General features: G+C 49.7%; 1 protein-coding gene across 10 annotated transcripts in view; it reads right to left on the reverse strand.

Moving 5' to 3' along the window:
• Window positions 1-23,221, reverse strand: part of manba (mannosidase, beta A, lysosomal) — a 122,912-nt gene that overhangs the window by 31,158 nt on the left and 68,533 nt on the right. For all 10 annotated transcript variants that reach the window (XR_011591373.1, XR_011591371.1, XR_011591375.1 and 7 more), the window contains exons 12-16: window positions 18,903-19,121; window positions 16,327-16,491; window positions 12,808-12,952; window positions 8,668-8,810; window positions 5,120-5,374 (exon numbers count right to left, since the gene is read on the reverse strand). Coding sequence is in view for 4 of the 10 variants with exons in the window: in XM_070873146.1 (XP_070729247.1) it covers window positions 5,120-5,374; window positions 8,668-8,810; window positions 12,808-12,952; window positions 16,327-16,491; window positions 18,903-19,121 (927 nt within the window). In the remaining 6 variants the exon portion in view is untranslated. The remainder of the gene's footprint in view (window positions 1-5,119; window positions 5,375-8,667; window positions 8,811-12,807; window positions 12,953-16,326; window positions 16,492-18,902; window positions 19,122-23,221) is intronic.

Genomic DNA, 23,221 nt, shown 5'->3' on the forward strand with positions numbered 1-23,221 from the left:
AGGGTTGATCTGATCGAAGTTTTCAGGATATTAAGGGGAACAGAGAGGGTAGATAGAGAGAGACTTTTCCCGCTGGTTGGGGAGTCTGGGACTAGGGACAGAGTCTAAACATTAGAGCCAGACCTTTCAGGAGTGAAGTTAGGAAACACTTCTACACACACAGGGTGGGAGAGGTTTGGAACTCTCTTCCACAAACGGCAATTGATGCTGGGTCAATTGTTAATTTTAAATCTGAGATTGATGGCTTTCTGTTAACCAAAGGCATTGAGGGATATGGGCCAAAGGCGGGTATATGGAGTTAGGTCGCAGATCAGTCCCGATCTCATTGAATGGCGGAACAGGCTTGAGGGGCTGAATGGCCGACTCCTGCTGTGTGTGTCTCAGTTGTTATTACAACAACTGCTGTCAAAAGGGTTTCTAATATAACAGTACGGGGTAAATTTTACAAACAGGCACACCAGTGTCAAACCTCACCTTCATGGAGAAATACTGACAGAGTCTGTGATTTCCTAATCTGCAATCCCAGAGGGCAAGGCATTCGTCAGATTTAGCCACAGAGTTAACTCCAAACAAAGTGATGAAAATGGCCATTTCACCAGCTGCGTTATTTGGGCAATCCCAAAACCAAGATTACAAGGCTAGGATATTGTGTCAGCCGGAGGAACACGCCAGGATGTGCTATTTCCTAAATCCCTGTCCATAACATATCCCGGCTACAATTCAAACTGCTTCACCAGTTATTGCTACAGGGCTCAGAGCTGTGAATGCTCAGGCTGGCAGGGATTAAATTTGCATCCTCAGTGTTTCCAGTATAAACCTTCCCTTCTCATTTATATCAAATGGGTACTTTTCACGAACATTTCATGATCCTCAGAATGGAGCCAGGCCTTCCTGGAGCATCTATCGAGATTGGGCCACACACCATTCCCAGCAACAATGGGCAGAAATGCCAGCTCCCAGGGTCCGTACGGGCGGGATGCGTGCGGACCCAGGAAGGCATCGCAAAAGCCGGTTTTCAGCGCACAATGCACATGCACTGAAAACAGGCTTTCCCGATCTGTCAAGCTGGAGCACAACAGATCCTCCGTATCTCGGAGCGAGGACATTCGCACGGGCAGGATTGCGGGATTTACCCATATCGTGCCCGGCAAATGTCCTCAAAATTCTTGCACCTGATAAAAGCAGGTGCATAGCCTACTGTTACAGGTGTAAGAGTTTTAAAATACACAAAAACATTTTAAAATAAAATTATAAAAACACATACCTCCCCACCACGGTAAGTTTATTTTGAACCATAATTTAAAAAACGTTTAATAAAAAAAAAAAAATCGATAAAATATGTCTTTTTTAAATATCTAAATAACTTTAATTTAAATTAATAAAAATATATGGTGTATTTTTACTATTTTTTATTACTGGTTTTGTGTGTTTGAGGGGAGTTTCTCATTCATAATAATGGAATTCCAACTTAAGAGTTCCCATTACTATGAATGAGAACATACTTTACCCTGATTGGCTGCCCAGAGCCATGTGACTACAGCTCCCGCCCTGCACATGTCCTGATGTGCACGCGCAGTCAGTGGCCTCAGGACCGGGAACTCGCGGGAAGCAGCCGCCCGGGATTTCTGGGCCACTAAATTAAGCCACACAACCTCTTCAAAATAAAGTGAATAGTTTCACCTCACAATCAGGAATGTGGATTCCCCGAGTATTGGCCTACATTCCCCAACAACAAGCAGGTATGCGGATATACAGGTAGGTGGGCATTCAGCAAGTGAGTGTGACGCCTCGCCTCTTATCTGCAAACATTGTCGAACCCTCAGATGGAATGTTGCATCCTAGAGGATTATAATTATCGTCTCTACACCAGTGGCCGCATTCTTCCTTTGCTCAACTTCAGGATCACAGGAACAGGAGGCGGCCACTCAGCCCCTCGAGCCTGTTCCGTCATTGAATGAGATCACGGCTGATCTGTATCTTAACTCCATCGGCCCGCCTTGGTTCCGTAACCCTCCATACTCTTACCCAACAAAAACCGAGCAATCTCAGTTTTGAAATTTTCAACTGACCCCCGGCCGCGACAGCTTCTCCGGGGAATTCCCGATTCCCACCGCCCTTTGTGTGAAGAACTGCTTCCAGACTTCATAAGGCTTGAAGATTAAGGTTTGACTGGTACACCAGTTCGAGAAGTTTCTGTTGCCAGGGGTGAGCTGAACGTTGGTTTGGGTTTTTGAGGTCGTTGAAGATGTTCCAGATTTCAGTTGCTGTGCTCAAACCTGCTTTAACAGCTACGGGGCAAGCTGTGTCAGTCGTGGCTCAGTGGGCAGCACTCTCGCCTCGGAGTCGGAAGATTGTGGGTTTAAGTCCCACTCCAGGGATTTGAGCATAAAAAATCTATTGCTGAAGGAGTACTGCACTGTCAGAGGGGCAGTACTGGGGGAGCGCCGCACTGTCGGAGGGGCAGTACTGAGGGAGCGTCGCACTGTCGGAGGGGCAGTACTGAGGGAGTGCCGCACTGTCGGAGGGGCAGTACTGAGGGAGCGTCGCACTGTCGGAGGGGCAGTACTGAGGGAGCATCGCACTGTTGGAGGGGCAGTACTGAGGGAGCGCCGCATTGTCGGAGGGGCAGTACTGAGGGAGCGTCGCACTGTCGGAGGGGCAGTACTGAGGGAGCGTCGCACTGTCGGAGGGGCAGTACTGAGGGAGCGTCGCACTGTCGGAGGGGCAGTACTGAGGGAGCGCGCACTGTCGGAGGGGCAGTACTGAGGGAGTGCCGCACTGTCGGAGGGGCAGTACTGAGGGAGCGTCGCACTGTCGGAGGGGCAGTACTGAGGGAGCGTCGCACTGTCGGAGGGGCAGTACTGAGGGAGCGCCGCACTGTCGGAGGGGCAGTACTGAGGGAGTGCTGCCAGAGGTGCCGTCTTTCAGATGAGACATTAAACTGAGGCCCCATCTGCTCTCTCAGGTGGACGTAAAAGATCCCACGGCACTATTTTCAAGAAGAGCAAGGGAGTTATCCCCAGTGTCCTGGGGCCAATATTTATCCCTCAATCAACATCACTAAAACAGATTATCTGGTCATTATCACATTGCTGTGTGAGGGAGCTTGCTGTGCACAAATTGGCTGCCGCGTTTCCCACATTACAACAGTGACTACACTCCAAAAAGTACTTCATTGGCTGTAAATCGCTTTGAGACGTCCGGTGGTAGTGAAAGGTGCTATATAAATGCAAGCCCTTCAAGTCTTTCAAATAACAAAGCAGCAGAGTAAATAATGCAAACTGCAACTTGGTGCCGGTTAAAGAGCTGGGCCAGCGCTGGGAGGCTGAGTAACGAAGAACAGCAGGTTTAGGGCACAGGTGCTGAACGCTCGCCTGCAGGGAGTCAGGGAGAGCAGGGACACTTTGTACAGGACTGATGGTTGCTCCCTGCCCTATTCCCAAAGTGCAGCAGCCATGTGAACAGATTGGCAAAATGGTGAGAGCCATGTTCAGAAGCTGTCGAAACTCAACAAACCTGGACAGATTTTATAACAATCTAGAAAGCACAAGATTATTGATTGCAAATTCGGGGACACATCTCCCGCTTACCCACAGCCAGTGCACACTGAAAAATCACTGACACAACGCACGCATGGGTGGATACAGACAGCGCGGCCGTGATAGAAACATAGAAAATAGGTGCAGGAGTAGGCCATTCGGCCCTTCTAGCCTGCACCGCCATTCAATGAGTTCATGGCTGAACATGCAACTTCAGTACCCCATTCCTGCTTTCTCACCATTCCCCTTGATCCCCCGAGTAGTAAGGACTACATCTAACTCCTTTTTGAATATATTTAGTGAATTGGCCTCAACAACTTTCTGTGGTAGAGAATTCCACAGGTTCACCACTCTCTGGGTGAAGAAGTTTCTCCTCATCTCGGTCCTAAATGACTTACCACTTATCCTTAGACTGTGACCCCTGGTTCTGGACTTCCCCAACATCGGGAACAATCTACCTGCATCTAACCTGTCTAAACCCGTCAGAATTTTAAACGTTTCTATGAGATCCCCTCTCATTCTTCTGAACTCCAGTGAATACAAGCCCAGTTGATCCAGTCTTTCTTGATATGTCAGTCCCGCCATCCCGGGAATCAATCTGGTGAACCTTCGCTGCACTCCCTCAATAGCAAGAATGTCCTTCCTCAAGTTAGGAGACCAAAACTGTACACAATACTCCAGGTGTGGCCTCACCAAGGCCCTGTACAACTGTAGCAACACCTCCCTGCCCCTGTACTCAAATTCCCTCACTATGAAGGCCAACATGCCATTTGCTTTCTTAACCGCCTGCTGTACCTGCATGCCAACCTTCAATGACTGACGTACCATGACACCCAGGTCTCGTTGCACCTCCCCTTTTCCTAATCTGTCACCATTCAGATAATAGTCTGTCTCTCTGTTTTTACCACCAAAGTGGATAACCTCACATTTATCCACATTATACTTCATCTGCCATGCATTTGCCCACTCACCTAACCTATCCAAGTCACTCTGCAGCCTCATAGCATCCTCCTCGCAGCTCACACTGCCACCCAACTTAGTGTCATCCGCAAATTTGGAGATACTACATTTAATCCCCTCGTCTAAATCATTAATGTACAATGTAAACAGCTGGGGCCCCAGCACAGAACCTTGCGGTACCCCACTAGTCACTGCCTGCCATTCTGAAAAGTACCCGTTTACTCCTACTCTTTGCTTCCTGTCTGACAACCAGTTCTCAATCCACGTCAGCACACTACCCCCAATCCCATGTGCTTTAACTTTGCACATTAATCTCTTGTGTGGGACCTTGTCGAAAGCCTTCTGAAAGTCCAAATATACCACGTCAACTGGTTCTCCCTTGTCCACTCTACTGGAAACACCCTCAAAAAATTCCAGAAGATTTGTCAAGAATGATTTCCCTTTCACAAATCCATGCTGACTTGGACCCATCATATCACCTCTTACCAAATGCGATTTTGAGCTATCTGTGGCATTGAGCAAGGCAGCTTGTAATTTAATCAATTTAAATCACAACATAACTTTTGGGGGGAGGGACTTTACAGTGATAGTGAGAGATGAGGCATAATTTGTTTACTTACATTAATTTGTGGCTTTCTAAGCATCTGAGCATCCTTTAACGAAGATAGCAGGTAGTAGTTTTTTGGTCCGAGCTGCTGGCCGCTAACTTCAAGGTAAAATGTCAGCACGCACTTAAACCGACTGCAGCCACATCGCCTCAGCAAATCATCCGTGACTTCCTTGTATACGGGCCCTGAACTCCGTGCCTTAAGGATAAAGGGCTCGGTGGCATGAACACACATTGGTTCCATCAGACTCCATTGGTAAACCTTAACCTACAGAACAAAAATATTAAGAATCAAATAAAGTCAACTCTAAAACTCATGCGACACCTGGGAGTCCCTGGCCAAAGACCGCCCTAAGTGGAGGAAGTGCATCCGGGAGGGTGCTGAGCACCTCGAGTCTCATCGCCGAGAGCATGCAGAAACCAAGAGCAGGAAGCGGAAGGAGCGTGCGGCAAACCAGTCCCACCCTCCCCTTCCCTCAACCACTGTCTGTCCCACCCTCCCCTTCCCTCAACCACTGTCTGTCCCACCCTCCCCTTCCCTCAACCACTATCTGTCCCACCCTCCCCTTCCCTCAACCACTCTCTGTCCCACCCTCCCCTTCCCTCAACCACTCTCTGTCCCACCCTCCCCTTCCCTCAATCACTCTCTGTCCCACCCTCCCCTTCCCTCAATCACTCTCTGTCCCACCCTCCCCTTCCCTCAACCACTCTCTGTCCACCCTCCCCTTCCCTCAACCACTCTCTGTCCCACCCTCCCCTTCCCTCAACCACTCTCTGTCCCACCCTCCCCTTCCCTCAACCACTCTCTGTCCCACCCTCCCCTTCCCTCAACCACTGTCTGTCCCACCCTCCCCTTCCCTCAACCACTGTCTGTCCCACCCTCCCCTTCCCTCAACCACTCTCTGTCCCACTCTCTGTCCCACCCTCCCCTTCCCTCAACCACTCTCTGTCCCACCCTCCCCTTCCCTCAACCACTGTCTGTCCCACCCTCCCCTTCCCTCAACCACTATCTGTCCCACCCTCCCCTTCCCTCAACCACTATCTGTCCCACCCTCCCCTTCCCTCAACCACTCTCTGTCCCACCCTCCCCTTCCCTCAACCACTGTCTGTCCCACCCTCCCCTTCCCTCAACCACTGTCTGTCCCACCTATGACAGAGACTATGGCTCTTTTATCGGACTGTTCAGCCATCAAAGAACTCACTTTGGGAGTGGAAGCAAGTCCTCCTCGATTCCGAGGGACTGCCTATGATGATGATGAAAACTACAGCAGCTGCCACAAATGTGTAGATTTGCTTAGGTCAGTTTAAAATAACATTATGACTGTGGCTGCTGTTAAAAAGGTCAATTGGGTTTGTTCCCAAGACTGAATAAGCAATAGGAATCTTTATATCACAGCAAACAGTTCTACTCCCCCCCCCCCCCACCCCCCACCACCGATTGTGAATCCAGTTGCATTCCAAACTTGCATTAAGTTTACATTTGAATTGTTGGATAAGCTTTCTGTATTCCATAGAATATACAGCCCAGAAACAGGCCGATTGGCCCGACTGGTGGTTTATTTCCACACCAGCCCCCTCCTGTTATGAACTTTCATTTAGTTAAGTTTGTCTGATCCCTTGACTTTAAAAACGGGACATTCCATCACCCATCAAAAACTCTGCTTCAGCCCACACTGGATTTATACACGGCACAGACATCGCCCAACGCAAGTCGATGAGCCAGCAACCTTTTCCTGGAGTTTCCTAGATTGATTCCTGGGATGAGAGAGTTGTCCAATGAGGAAAGATTTACAAGTTTAGAAGAATGAGAGGTGATCTCATCGAAACATAGAATCAGAGAAATTTACAGCACGGAAGGAGGCCATTCGGTCCATCGTGTCCGTGCCGGCCGACCAAGAGCTATCCAGCCTAATCCCACTTTCCAGCTCTCGGTCCGTAGCCCTGTAGGTTACGGCACTTCAGGTGCACATCCAAGTACTTTTTAAATGTGTTGAGGGTTTCTGCCTCTACCACCCTTTCAGGCAGTGAGTTCCAGACCCCCACCACCCTCTGGGTGAAGACATTTCCCCTCAAATCCCCTCTAAACTTTCCAACAAGTACTTAAAATTTATCCCCCTCTGCCAAGGGAAATAGGCCCTTTCTATCCACTATATCTAGGCCCCTCATAATTTTATACACCTCAATGAGGTCTCCCCTCAGCTGACTCTGTTCCAATGAAAACAAACCCAGCCTATCTAATCTGTCGTCGTAGCTTAGATTCTCCACTCCCGGCAACATCCTCGCAAATATTCTGATTCTGAGGGGGCTTGACAGGGTAGATGCAGGGAGGATGTTTCCCCCGGGCTGGGGAGTCTAGAACCAGGGGTCACAGTCTCAGGATAAGGGGTCGGCCATTTAGGACTGAGATGAGGAGGAATTTCTTCACTCAGAGGGTGGTAAATCCTTGGCATTCTCTGCCCCAGAGGGCTGTGGAGGCTGAGATCGATAGATTTTTGGGCATTAAGGGAATCGAGGGATATGGGGTCCGTGCAGGAAAGTGGAGTTGAGGTCGAAGATCAGCCATGATCTTATTGAATGGTGGAGCGGGTTCGAGGGGCCGAATGGCCGACTCCTGCTCCTAATTCTCATGTTCTAAAAAAAAACAGCTAAAGCGGTTCCAGTCACCCAAGTGACAACCTAATTCACCTTCAACAAACCGGGTTAAAACAAAACCCAGCCAACTTCGCCGCATAAAAGGCTGCTGCAGGAGTCCAGTATCAGGAGGGGTTTGTCAATATCCCAGGTGAGGAAATTCCGAGGCATTGCGGCAGTTTCCTCCCGTAGATGTAGTGACAAATGTGAAGCGTTGCCCCTGGTTACCCCGTTTCCAGCAGTTTGGAACCACACTCAAAACGGAGCTTTCCCTCAACATTTATCTCAGAGAAAAAGTTAGTGTGTCTTTCGGATGAGACGTTAAACCGAGGCCCCATCTGCTCTCTCAGGTGGATGTCAAAGATCCCACGGCACTATTTTGAAGAAGAGCAAGGGAGTTATCCCCGGTGTCCTGGGGCTAATATTTCTCCCTCAATCAACGTAACAAAACAGATTATCTGGTCATTATCACATTCCTGTGTGGGAGCTTGCTGTGCACAAATTGACTGCCGCGTTTCCCACATTACAACAGTGACTACACTCCAAAAAAGGGACGCACGGAGGTTGTGAAAAGCTCATGTCCTATCACCATATCCTTCTATTCCTTTCTCCCTCATGTGTTTATCCAGCTTCCCCTTAAATACATCGATACTATTCACCACAACCCCTCCCTGTGGCAGTGAGTTGATGACCCCTAGTTCTGGCTTCCCCCACAGGGGGTAACATCTTCTCTACACCTACCCTATCGAACCCTTTCATAATATTAATGACCTCTATCGGGTCAGCCCTCAGCCTTCTCCTTTCTAGAGCAAAGATCCCCAGCCTATTCAGTCTGTCCTGATGGGTATAACCTCCCAGTTCTGGTATAATTCTAGTGAATCTTTCTTGCACCTTCTGCAGTGCCTCGAGTGAAGCATTTATAACACGAACCTGAAGAACAAGTTGAAGGTCTGTTGGTAAATCAGATATTCCATAGATCAACAATGTCCCGTGGTCTTCAAAAGCTACCGGCAAAACAGGAGCAAAGAAATTCCGTGCAAAGTAATGCAGCATCTTCCATTTACCTCCGTATTCTGGGGAGAAGGACAAGAATGGGGCATTTTCAATTGCTGTAGCAACACCAACTAAAAATATAAAAATATCATCGCATTTCTTTTGGTTTGCCTTGAAACTCTGGCCTTGAAGACAAAAAGTTGGCAGAAATACTGCCACAACTTTGAGGAACAACATCTGGTCGAACAAGACAGAGAGAAAACGGGAGAAAGGATAAATTGTTCACGTGCTTGACACTGGTAGTTACTAGTAGTTACTGGTAACACGGGGCGACTTGGTGAAAACGCGAGGGTATCAGGCATGAGCCGTGATTTTTCCATAGGCTTCTGCTTGCACAGGAACCCTGCAATCCCAGAGTACCATACATCATTAAGTTACAAAAATTACAAGAATGATAGGCAGGACTTGTGAGAATATGTGCCGTATATTTTTGTGGAGGGAAACAAGCCTGGAGCCCAGATAGAAACCACCATATTTTCATTGGGAAAACCCATGTGTAACTGAGCCCAACTGACAAAGGAAGGTCCCAAGTTTGATTCCCTGTGAATCTCACCTGAGACACGACAAGTGACCTCTCCATTCCTGTGCTATTTCAGGCAGAATTACCCGTCCTGATTATTGCCCAGTGCCCCTGGCTGGTAGGTGTGCGAGTGCGGATACTGAGGTGAGGAGAGAATCAGAAAAATGCAAGGGTTCCTTTGAGATAGCAAGGCACAGCACCTGCCTGACATGGAGAGAGGAGTGAAGCAAAATCAAGCTTTCCCAAACGGAGCAAGTTCTGATTAGAAATGAAGAATTTGTCCGTTATCGAAGTTTTATTATATCAAAGCTGGAACACCAGGGATAGAAACATAGAAAATAGGTGCTGTACAGTTCTATGGTTCGATGGCAACAAAAGCCTGGCCTTTGTTGAGAGGAGAGTAGCTGAACCATCTCCCCTGTTGATGTGTCTGCTCCACACCACAGAGTTGCGTGTTCCCTCCAGCAAGCTGGCTTTTATTTCAAACCCTACACGCCCAGGGTGGGTAGGGACACCAGGCAGGAGGCAGAAGAGATGGGGAGGTGATCACAGGGGTTTTAAGGTGGGTTTTGACCGGGGGGGGAGGGGGCAAGATTTGACAAGCAGGACGGGTTACTGAAGAGAATTCCTCTGGATCTGGGTTTTTATCTGGTTTTTGCCTCTCCCAGGAGATCCCATGGCTCCGGTTGGGGTGGAGTGTAGAATGTTTCAGTATAAGGGGTGTCACAGTTGTGTGGGGTGGACTGGTTGGGCCGGGTGCTCTTTGCCTTTCCGTCATTGTTCATAGGTTTATATGTAACCTTCAGGGCTGCTGACCGAGGGCCGTGCGGCTCTTTGTCGGCCGGCACGGACATGATGGGCCGGAATGGCGGCCTCCTGTGCTGTAAATTTCTATATTTCTATCGGTCTGCCTGAACATTCTGCCATTGATGGTAGAGCTCAGGGAGAGAGACACCGTGTACCAGTGCCGGTAGAGTGAATCACAGAACGGTCACAGCACAGGAGGCCATTCGGCCCATCGAGCCCGTGCCGGCTCTCTGCAGGAGCCCCTCAGCCAGTCCCACTCCCCCGCCCTTTCCCCGGAGCCCGGCAAATATTTTTCCTTCAGGAACTTATCCAACTCTCTTTTGAAAGCCACGATTGAGTCTGCCTCCACCACCCTCTCAGGCAGCGCATTCCAGATCCTAACCACTCGCTGCGTAAAAACGTTTTCCCTCGTGTCGCCTTTGGTTCTTCTGCCAATCGCCTTAAATCTGTGTCGTCTGGTTCCCGACCCTGGGAACAGTTTCTCTCTAACTATTCTGTCCAGACCCGTCGTGATTATAAACGGTTGTAACATAACAGGTCAACAAGTTGGAGCAGACCGACCAAGAGATGGCATCAGCAAAGCTAGCAACCTGCACAGTGCGAGAACACATGCCACGACAAATTGTCAAAGACACTGGAATGTTTTGGTTACTCACGGCAAAGCCACACATTACCCAACTCCCCTGCCTGCTTTTGTTCTCTGCTTCCTGATAATGAACTTACGATAAGACAAGTCCTGTCGGGGTCAGCAGTTTCCCAAGCTCACATGGAGAGGAAATCTTCCTGCACCGTGCTGCACCCAGGTGCTGCACCCAGGTGCCCAGCTGTGTGCCTTACTGCAGCAACAAGTATTATTGTGCAAAGGTAAGATGCGACAAATGAAGATAATTGCAACTGTATACTTTTGGAACTTAAAACTGGAGCGTCTACAACATTCCAAGCCCAGGAACTTATTTTGAAATATTTAATCAGTAACATTTCATTTGCTGCATTCAGTGGGATGGCTTCCTCCTCCTGATAACCGCAGACAAGTTTAGTTTTACAGCTCAAGATTTTCATTCTAAAATCTGAAATTGCGAAAAATAATTTTTCAAACTTTCCACCAGTGTCAAGCTGAAACAGTGCAAAGTTTTTGGAGAGGGTCTCACATTATTTGCTTTATACAATCAAGGTGATGTCACACATCCAGTCTACATCAATCCAAAGCTGCTTTGCATGAATGTAAATGTGTACTATGAACAGTGTTGCTGCTTTTATTACACCATGTTCAGACAATAGCCTCAATGTTCTGAGTGTGTGCGGGCAGGAAGGTACCTCACTACATACATCGTACAATTGCAAATCAGTGTGCCTGCGATTTTCAGATATGCACTCCCAACAGACAAGGTAAATAGCTATCAGCTGTGGCTCAGTGGACAGCACTCTCATCTCTGAGCCAGAAGGTTGTGGGTTCAAGCCCCACTTCAGAGACTTGAGCACAAGTTCTAGGCCGACACTTCAGCGCCGTGCTGAGTGAGTGCCGCGCTGTCGGTACTGAGGGAGCGCCGCGCTGTCGGTACTGAGGGAGTGCCGCACTGTCGGAGGGGTAGTACTGAGTGAGTGCCGCGCTGTCGGAGGGGCGGTACAGAGGGAGCGCCGCACTGTCGGTACTGAGTGAGCGCCGCGCTGTCGGAGGGGCAGTACAGAGGGAGCGCCGCACTGTCGGTACTGAGGGAGCGCCGCGCTGTCGGAGGGGCAGTACTGAGGGAGCGCCGCACTGTCGGAGGGGCAGTACTGAGGGAGCGCCGCACTGTCGGAGGGGCAGTACTGAGGGAGCGCCGCACTGTCGGAGGGGCAGTACTGAGTGAGCGCCGCACTGTCGGAGGGGCAGTACTGAGGGAGCGCCGCACTGTCGGAGGGGCAGTACTGAGGGAGCGCCGCACTGTCGGAGGGGCAGTACTGAGTGAGCGCCGCACTGTCGGAGGGGCAGTACTGAGGGAGTGCCTCACTGTCGGAGGGGCAGTACTGAGGGAGCGCTGCACTGTCGGAGGGGCAGTACTGAGGGAGCGCCGCACTGTCGGAGGGGCAGTACTGAGGGAGCGCCGCGCTGTCGGTACTGAGGGAGCGCCGCGCTGTCGGTACTGAGGGAGCCCTGCACTGTCGAAGGGGCAGTACTGAGAAAGCGCCACACTGTCGGAGGTTTTGTGTTTTGATGAGACATTAAACCGAGGCACCGTCTGCCCTCTCAGGTGGACATAAAAGATGTTGTACATGGCACTATTTGAAGAAGAGCAGAAAAGATCTCCCCAGTGTCCTTTAACCAACACCAATACTACAGATTATCTGGTCATTATCACATTGCTGTGTGTGGGAGCTTGCTGTGCACAAATTGGCTGCCGCGTTTCCTACATTACAACAGTGACTACACTTCAAAAAGTACTTCGTTGGCTGTAAAGCGCTTTGGGACATCCTGAGATTGTGAAAGGCGCTATATAAATGCAAGTCTGTCTTTCTTTCCCACCATCAACACAAGCTCAGGAAATGTACCCCAGTGTTGAATTTTTAATATGAAAGTTTTCTGATCACCCATAGCCTGTTGACATGATGTGCGGGTTTTACAGAATTCAACAGATTTTTCATCGGAGATTGTTTGTTTGTTTGTAAGAGGTTACCTGGTACAAAAGGTGACATTATGTTTAGAAAATTCCTACCAATAGAGGCCCAGGAGGGGGCTTGCCAGATGTCATTAAGCTGCCAGTATAACGCGCCCATGGTCAAACCCTGTCCATCAACGATCTCACTTTGACTGCGACGGTAGAATTCAGTTTGTGTTTTGATGCATTGTGCTTGCATGGCCTGTTGTAAATACACATAACATGAGGGACATCACGTTTCTGATGTCTGCACATCATATCAATGTTGTTAAATCAAAATAGATTATCACCGCTTCGAAGTGGCCTAAATCTGTGCCCTGTTTAAAACTGCTCTACCAAAATGCTGCTCTCAAACTTACCCAAAGACTTCAAAGGTTCACATTTTCAAGTTACAGCATCTTTTTTCATGGTCCTATTTTATTGAAATCCACAAAAATATTGTCACGTCCCATAAAAATTTCTCTAAGATTTTCAGCAGCACCATTTAGGTCTTTTTATCAACCACGAGAAAACAATTCACCTCCGAGTCCTTCTCCTCCAAACTCCCGTCCACAGTGAGAGCACGATGAAATGGCTACCAGAGCTCCCAAAAACTCCGTTCAATTCGACTTTATAATTGGCATGTCATTGCAGTTGTGCAAAACCTGCACTGAAGCATTCCTGTTATAGTCTGGTGTTGATCTACTTGCCTTGCCGGGAGCAGGTAACACGGGGCTGTATTCCCTGGGATTTAGAAGGTTAAGGGGCGATCTGATCAAAGTTTTGAAGATGTTAAGGGGAACAGAGAGGGTAGATGGAGAGAGACTATTCCCGCTGATCGGGGAGTCTGGGACTAGGGGCATAGACTGAAAATTAGAGCCAGACCTTTCTGGAGTGAAATTAGGAAACACTTCTACACACAAAGGGTGGTAGAGGTTTGGAACTCTTTCCCACAAATGGCAGTTGATGTTAGGTCAATTGTTAATTTTAAATCGGAGATTGATAGCTTTCTGTTAACCAAAGGTATTGAGGGATACAGGCCAAAGGTGGGTTTGTGGAGTTAGGTCAGAGATCAGCCCCGACATCATTGCATGGTGGAGCAGGCTCAGGGGGCTGAATGGCCTCCTCCTGTTCCTATACACAAACCCACAACCTTCTAGTACTTTACTGAGCTAAATTACCAAATACACTTCACTGACCATTGCACATCCTCAGAGGGCTATAGGGAGCGAGAAAGTTTATTGGCTGATTCTGCCCGTGACTTTTCCTTCTAGCTTTCTCGTTCTTAATCTGATTGGGTCGTTGGACCAAGGAAAATCCTGAACCCAACTTTTGCCGAGAATCGCTGGCGCCACTGAACACCAACAATCCAGCTATTTCTGTTTGTCCAATTAAATGAATATTTATATGTTCAGAACCCAGTATCAGCTGACCAACAGTACAATCCTGATCAGAGTAACATTCGGAATTTGCAGTCAACGGAGGGGCTCACTATTGGCCACGAAGATCGCTGCCCACAAGCATCTCACGATCTCTGTGGCGAGGAGTTTGTCAACGGGGAATCCATAACGCGAGCTGCTGTAACATCATCAACTAGGCTAAGCAGCCAATCACAATGCAGAATTCTCACAGATCGGGAACCAGGGAGTGAAGAAGCTGCTTTTATTCTGACTTTTAACAAATTTGTTACAGGGAGTGAAACAAAGATTGGGGCAGTCACATGTGGAAAAGGTAAACGTGAAATAAATATGAATTTAAAAAAAAATTTGAATTTAATGTTTCTTAAAAATTGTAATTTTTATTAAAATGGAGAAATTTGACACTTCACAAAATTTAAATTAGTTTTTCAGGACTATAACATTTGGTTAACATAAGAACATAAGAATTAGGAACAGGAGTAGGCCATCTAGCCCCTCGAGCCTGCTCCGCCATTCAATAAGATCATGCCTGATCTGGCCGTGGACTCAGCTCCACTTACCCGCCCGCTCCCCATAACCCTTAATTCCCTTATTGGTTAAAAATCGATCTATCTGTGATTTGAATACATTCAATGAGCTAGCCTCAACTGCTTCCTTGGGCAGAGAATTCCACAGATTCACAACCCTCTGGGAGAAGAAATTCCCTCTCAACTCGGTTTTAAATTGGCTCCCCCGTATTTTGAGGCTGTGCCCCCTAGTTCTAGTCTCCCCTACCAGTGGAAACAACCTCTCTGCCTCTATCTTGTCTATTCCTTTCATTATTTTAAATGTTTCTATAAGATCACCCCTCATCCTTCTGAACTCCAAGTAAAGACCCAGTCTACTCAATCTATCATCATAAGGTAACCCCCTCATCTCCGGAATCAGCCGAGTGAATCGTCTCTGTACCCCCTCCAAAGCCAGTATATCCTTCCTTAAGTAAGGTGACCAAAACTGCACGCAGTACTCCAGGTGCGGCCTCACCAATACCCTATACAGTTGCAGCAGGACCTCCCTGCTTTTGTACTACATCCCTCTCGCAATGAAGGCCAACATTCCATTCGCCATCCTGATTACCTGCTGCACCTGCAAACTAACTTTTTGGGATTCATGCACAAGGGCCCCCAGGTCCCTCTGCACCACAGCATGTTGTAATTTCTCCCCATTCAAATAATATTCCCTTTTACTGTTTTTTTTTCCAAGCTGGATGACCTCACATTTTCCGACATTGTATTCCATCTGCCAAACCTCAGCCCATTCGCTTAACCTATCTAAATCTCTTTGCAGCCTCTCTGTGTCCTCTACACAACCCGCTTTCCCACTAATCTTTGTGTCATCTGCAAATTTTGTTACACTACACTCTGTCCCCTCTTCCAGGTCATCTATGTATATTGTAAACAGTTGTGGTCCCAGCACCGATCCCTATGGCACACCACTAACCACCGATTTCCAACCTGAAAAAGACCCATTTATCCCGACTCTCTGCTTTCTGTTCGCCAGCCAATTCTCGATCCATGCTAATACATTTCCTCTGACTCCGCGTACCTTTATCTTCTGCAGTAACCTTTTGTGTGGCACCTTATCGAATGCCTTTTGGAAATCTAAATACACCACATCCATCGGTACACCTCTATCCACCATGCTCGTTATATCCTCAAAGAATTCCAGTAAATTAGTTAAACATGATTTCCCTAACGCGAGCTGCTGTAATATCAACTGGGCTAAGCAGCCAATCACAATGCAGTCAATAGGCTGTTAAACGCCAGTTATACCTAATCCAAAAGGGTCTAACTTTTAATGGGGAATTTAACAGCGATATTACCACGGAAAAGCCCAAGTTTTTGTCAATTTCCCTGATTTTCCGGCCATGCGGGGAGGGGGCACAGCGCAGCCAGTGAACGACTGATATAACTTCAGGATTTCCGCGTTAGGATATGCGCGCGCTACATCCTGAAGTTGCGGTCAGTTTCAGGGGGGCAATAACAGCGAACGCTGTTGATTTAGTTATTACCCACCGCAAATTCCGGGCCATTATGTGGGTTGGAACGAAGGAGTTCCCAAATCATTACTTCAGGTTCCAAATATTAAATGATTCTGATACGCTGCAACAGTGTGGCAGTACAATTAGTTAGGTCACTACCTGAGTGAGATAAAGTGTATCTTTGAAGTTCTGCAGCGGATCCTGTGCGTGAGAAAGGTTAAAGTGAATCTGAGTTTGGTACAGCAGCTTCTTGTTGCCGGTAATCAGATGCTGCCGATGACTGACGAAAGAACTATTGTAATTCCAGTCTTCGGGCGAGGAAACCTGGTCAACAAGGAAAGGCAGAAACTTCAGAAGCATTTCATGTTCCTCTCAGACACAACATTGCCCCTAAAATACAGATCAGTCCCATGGCCACTCTGTCTAAACAAAAGCAAGGATACAGTGGAGTGCTTGGATTATAATGTGTGACAAAGCCATTTTTTCCTTTACATCTGAAAGATGTCCTTCAAATAAAAGGAAAAATGTAAATAGTTTTAGCAGTAGTCTGACTGAATCACCCCAAACACACCTCATGGATCAGAACTGGGCTGGCTCTTGGTCCATGGCACCTCAAGGGGTTAAACTATCTATAGTGGAGGGGTGAACTGATTATTCCGGGGTTAAATCCCCATCTCTGGGCCAGAGAGATTGGGAAGTCCCCAGTGTCAATCTATGCTGATTTAGCTGATCATAACCAGGGTCGTGGGAGAACTGACTGCAGCATTCTGACTGGGAGACATCACAACTCTATGTGCATACACACACACGCGCACACTTAAACAATCACACTTACACATACGTGCACATTTCAACAATCACACTTACACACATGCACACTTAGATGTTTACACATATACACACTTACACACTCTCATGCTTTTTAATCACTAACCAACAATCCCTGCTGAAAGTAAGTTTGTGTGTGTGTGTGTGTGTGTAAAAGTGTAAATGTATAAATGTGTGTGTACGTGTATATGTGTGAGTGTGTACGTGAATGTGTAAGTGTGAGTGTGTGTGTGTTGAGTGGGTGTGTGTTGAGTGTATGACTAAGTGAGTGTGCGCTTGGAAATGTGTGAGTGCGTGTGTCTAAGTGTTTGAATGTACGTGTGTGTGTGTAAGTGAGTGTGTAAATGTGAGTGACTGTGTGTCAGTGTGTAAGTGGGTGTGTAGATGAGTGTGTGTGTGTGTGTGTAAGTGTGTGTGAGTGTGAGAGTTTGTAAGTGAGAGTGTGTAAATGTGAGTGAGAGTGTGTAAGTGTGTGTGTGTGTAAGTATGATTGTTTAAGTGTGCGCGTGTGTGTAAGTATGTGTGTGTGTATATACAGTTGTGATGTCTACCACACCCCTCACCATCAAGACTCCCAGTTTAATTGGGCAAGGTATTGGAGACCAAACCAGTGAGGGAGTAAATGCTTTCAGGAGAGAAGGGAATGGAGGAAACTGGACAGGATTAAAATAAACAGCTCGGGGTGTGAATGTGAGGGTTCTCTTCCTTGACCCAATTCAGATAATTGTCCCAGTCTCCGAAAAAGAGTGCACTGCTCCATAAAAGGGCTACATCTCGCCAATGTCTGGCATTTATATTTTAAAGCGATAACTGTAGTTACTGAACGTACTGTTTAAATTTATCTCACCAGTCACTCAGTTAAGATCCCAATCATCTCTGGCTTAAATGGTATGCGCTGCCTGAAAGGGCGGTGGAAGGACATTCAATTGTAACCTTCAAAGGAGAATTGGATAAATACTTCAAAAAGCTAAATGTGCGGGGCTGTGGGGAAAGAGCGGGGGGAGTGGGACTGATTGGATCGCTCTGTCACAGAGCCGGCACAGGCTCGATGGGCCCAATGGCCCTCTGTGCTGTATCATTCTATGATCAATTTTAATCCTCAAAGGTTCCCAGTGTGGGTCTGGGCCCTCTAGTTCCAATATGAGCTTGCTTTGAACAGTCCCTGGACCGGGGGCACTAAAGATGAAAATCGACATTGACACAAAGGGTTTCTCCACGTGTGAAGCCAGGTGGCAGTAGAGGCATCGCTCACCAACATCACAAGGCTCTTGGTACATTGCAACACCACTTCCTTGATCATGCCCAGAAAAAGTGCGTGAGTGCAAGTCATAAAACAAACAAGAATGACTATTTCTGTCTGTAATAGGACAAAGGTAAACACACAGATGGCACTGAATTACTGCCCTTGAACACCAGAGCTAACTTTAGAAGTCTATGTGATTGATACCGAAGAGAGCGTCTCCTGGTAAATCTCCAAATACAGAACGATTTCAACATTCAAAAAACTGGGACTTCATAAAATACTTTTACCGTCCTGTGCAAAGCAAGAGATGCGCGTACAGGCCACATGATCCTGTACATGATTGGAATACGCTGCGTACAGGCCACATGATCCTGTACATGACTGGTATACGCTGCGTACAGGCCACATGATCCTGTACATGACTGGAATACGCTGCGTACAGGCCACATGATCCTGTACATGACTGGAATACGCTGCGTACAGGCCACATGATCCTGTACATGACTGGAATACGCTGCGCGTTGAACATGACTTAATGGGATTATTTTAATTAGTCAAAGGGAACTGGCTCTATTTACTCAGGTGATTTATTTTCTTCTCTGGCAATTCCAAACAACAATTTCGAGCGCCTGAAATAAAAGCAATTCTCGGCATTATTACAGACCCTTTCTAAAGTCGAGAAGGACGGCCAAGACTGGAAGCCGTATTCAGATGTAAATCTGGCCTTTGGAAACTTTGTCCAGTCCCAGCAATCGGCATTGTAATTGTAATAGTGAACATCACCGAAATGGACATCGTAAGGGTTCTTGGCAACCCAGTCTTCCTCAACGGACTCCTCTCCGTTAGTGGGACTTGAAGCAATATAAGGCCGACTCCCATCCTCCTAGGAACAGATTTATATATTAGTCCAGCAGTTGGTCTCAGCAAGTCTGCACTAATAGAAAATACAAAAATAAAACCGGATGTGATAGAAACACTTGGTGGAGAGAGAAACAAGAGTTCACGTTACAGGTCGCTGACATTTCGCAGATCTTCAGTCGCCACCGATGCTGATTGACCTGCTGAGTATCTCATAGAATCATAGAATGGAATCACAGAACGGTTATAGCACAGAAGGAGGCCATTCGCCCCGTCGAACCCGTGCCGGCTCTCTGCAAGAGCACTTCAGCCAGTCCCACTCCAACCCCACCATACCCGCTCCCCGCCTCCCCACCCCCCCACAGCTCCCCGCCCCCCCACTCTCCCCCCCAACCACACAGTCTCACCCCACCCACCCCCAGTCAGTCTCCCCCCCCCCCACACCCAGTCACACAGTCTCCAACCCCCCCACCCACAGTCTCAACAACCCCCAGTCACAGTCTCTCCCCCCTCCCCCACACAGTCACCCACCTCCCCCCTCGTCACAGTCTCTTCCCCCACTCCCAGTCTCTCCCTCGCACCACCACCCACACAGTCTCCCCCCTCGTCACAAAGTCTCTTCCCCCACCCCACCTCGAGTCTCCCCTTCCCCCCCCGTCACACAGTCTCCCCTCCCCCCCCAGTCACACAGTCTCCCCTCCCCCCTCCCCCCAGTCACACAGTCTCCCCTCCCCCCTCCCCCCAGTCACACAGTCTCCCCTCCCCCCTCCCCCCAGTCACACAGTCTCTCCTCCCCCCAGTCACACAGTCTCCCCTCCCCCCTCCCCCCAGTCACACAGTCTCCCCTCCCCCTCCCCCCAGTCACACAGTCTCCCCTCTCCCCCCCCAGTCACACAGTCTCCCCTCTCCCCCCCCAGTCACAGTCTCCCCTCTCCCCCCCCAGTCACAGTCTCCCCTCCACCCCCCAGTCACAGTCTCCCTCCCCCCAGTCACAGTCTCCCCTCCCCCCAGTCACACAGTCTCCCCCCTCCCCTCAGTCACACAGTCTCCCCTCTCCCCCCCAGTCACAGTCTCCCCTCTCCCCAGTCACACAGTCTCCCCTCCCCCCTCCCCCCAGTCACACAGTCTCCCCTCTCCCCCCCCCAGTCACAGTCTCCCCTCTCCCCCCCCAGTCAAAGTCTCCCCTCTCCCCCCCCCAGTCAAAGTCTCCCCTCTCCCCAGTCACACAGTCTCCCCTCCCCCCCACCCCCCAGTCACAGTCTCCCCTCTCCCCTCCCCCCAGTCACACAGTCGCCCCCCTCCCCTCCCCCCAGTCACACAGTCTCCCCTCTCCCCCCCAGTCACAGTCTCCCCTCTCCCCCCCCCCCCAGTCACAGTCTCCCCTCTCCCCCCCGTCAGTCTCCCCTCTCCCCTCCCCCCAGTCACACAGTCTCCCCCCTCCCCTCCCCCCAGTCACAGTCTCCCCTCCCCCCATCTCCCAGTCACACAGTCTCCCCTCCCCCCATCTCCCAGTCACACAGTCCCCCCAGTCACACAGACTCCCCTCCCCCCTCCTCCCAGTCACAGTCTCCCCTCCCCCCAGTCCCCCCCTCCTCCCAGTCACAGTCTCCCCTCTCCCCCCCCAGTCACAGTCTCCCCTCCCCACCCCAGTCACAGTCTCCCCTCCCCCCAGTCACACAGTCTCCCCTCCCCCCCACCCCCCAGTCACAGTCTCCCCTCCCCCCAGTCACACAGTCTCCCCTCCCCCCCACCCCCCAGTCACAGTCTCCCCTCCCCCCAGTCACACAGTCTTCCCTCCCCCCCACCCCCCAGTCACACAGTCTCCCCTCCCCCCCACCCCCCAGTCACAGTCTCCCCTCCCCCCAGTCACACAGTCTCCCCTCCCCCCAGTCACACAGTCTTCCCTCCCCCCCACCCCCCAGTCACACAGTCTCCCCTCTCCCCCCCAGTCACAGTCTCCCCTCTCCCCAGTCACACAGTCTCCCCTCCCCCCAACCCCCAGTCACACAGTCTCCCCTCCCCCCCACCCCCCAGTCACAGTCTCCCCTCCCCCCAGTCACACAGTCTCCCCTCCCCCCAGTCACACAGTCTCCCCTCCCCCCATCTCCCAGTCACACAGTCCCCCCAGTCACACAGACTCCCCTCCCCCCTCCTCCCAGTCACAGTCTCCCCTCCCCACCCCAGTCACACAGTCTCCCCTCCCCCCAGTCACACAGTCTCCCCTCCCCCCCCCAGTCCACAGTCTCCCCTCCCCCCTCCTCCCAGTCACAGTCTCCCCTCCCCCCTCCTCCCAGTCACACAGTCTCCCCCCCCCCCCCCCAGTCACACAATCTCCCCTCTCCCCCCCAGTCACAGTCTCCCCTCCCCCCCCCAGTCACAGTCTCCCCTCCCCCCTCCCCCCAGTCACACAGTCTCCCCTCCCCTGCCTCAGTCACAGTCTCCCCTGCCCCCCAGTCAGTCTCCCCTCCCCCGCCCCCCCAGTCACACAGTCTCCCCTGCGCCCCCCCCCAGTCACACAGTCTCCCCTCCCCCCTCCTCCCAGTCACACAGTCTCCCCTACCCTGCCTCAGTCACAGTCTCCCCTGCCCCCCAGTCAGTCTCCCCTCCCCCGCCCCCCCAGTCACACAGTCTCCCCTGCGCCCCCCCCCAGTCACACAGTCTCCCCTCCCCCCTCCTCCCAGTCACACAGTCTCCCCTCCCCTGCCTCAGTCACAGTCTCCCCTCCCCCCCCCAGTCACACAGTCTCTTCATCCTCCCCCCCACCCCCGTCATACAGTCTCCTCTCCCCCTTCCCCCAGTCACACAGTCTCTCTCCCCTCTCCGCCTCCCCCCTCCGCTCAGTGTGAACAACATGCTAAGGTTGCCCACCTGTTGATGCAATGCTGATGTGTTATTACAAACAGGGCAAGGTGCCTTGCTTGATTTTTTTTATATGAATCCCTTAGAGACATTAAACCGAGGCCCTGTCTGTCTCTCAGGTTGACAGAAAAGATCCCACCGCCACGTTTCAAAGAAGAGCAGGGGATTTATCCCCGGTGTCCTGGCCAATATTTATCCCTCAATCAACATCACAAACAAATTATCTGCTCATTATCACATTGTTGTTTGTGGGAGCTTGCTGTGCGCAAATTGACTGGCGCGTTAGAAACATAGAAAATAGGTGCAGGAGTAGGCCATTCGGCCCTTTGAGCCTGCATCGTCATTCAATATGATCATGGCTGATCATTCCCTCAGTACCCCTTTCCTGCTTTCTCTCCATACCCCTTGATCCCTTTAACCGTAAGGGCCACATCTAACTCCCTTTTGAATATATCTAATGAACTGGCATCAACAACTCTCTGCGGTAGGGAATTCCACAGGTTCAAAATTCTCTGAGTGAAGAAGTTTCTCCTCATCTCAGTCCTAAATGGCTTACTCCTTATCCTAAGACTATGTCCCCTGGTTCTGGACTTCCCCAGCAACGGGAACATTCTACCCGCATCTAACCTGTCCAGTCCCGTCAGAATTTTATATGTTTCTATGAGATCCCCTCTCATTCTTCTAAACTCCAGTGAATAAAGGCCCAGTTGATCCAGTCTCTCCTCATATGTCAGCCCAGCCATCCCTGGAATCAGTCTGGTGAACCTTTGCTGCACTCCCTCAATAGCAAGAATGTCCTTCCTCAGATTAGGAGACCAAAACTGAACACAATATTCCAGGTGAAGCCTCACCAAAGCCCTGTACAACTGCAGTAAGACCTCCCTGCTCCTATACTCAAATCCCCTAGCTATGAAGGCCAACATGCCATTTGCCTTCTTCACCGCCTGCTGTACCTGCATGCCAACTTTCAATGACTGATGTATCATGACACCCAGGTCTCGTTGCACCTCCCTTTTTCTTAATCTGTCATCATTCAAATAATATTCCATCTTCCTGTTTTTGCTACCAAAGTGGATAACCTCACATTTATCTACATTATACTGCATCTGCCATGCATTTGCCCACTCACCTAACCTGTCCAAGTCACCCTACAGTCGCTTAGCGTCCTCCTCACAGCTCACACTGCCACCCAGCTTAGTGTCATCTGCAAACTTGGAGATATTACACTCAATTCCTTCATTTCCCACATTACAACAGTGACTACAC

This window comes from Pristiophorus japonicus, chromosome 2, assembly GCF_044704955.1.
Source record: "Pristiophorus japonicus isolate sPriJap1 chromosome 2, sPriJap1.hap1, whole genome shotgun sequence".
Classification (NCBI taxonomy): Eukaryota; Metazoa; Chordata; class Chondrichthyes; family Pristiophoridae; genus Pristiophorus; species Pristiophorus japonicus.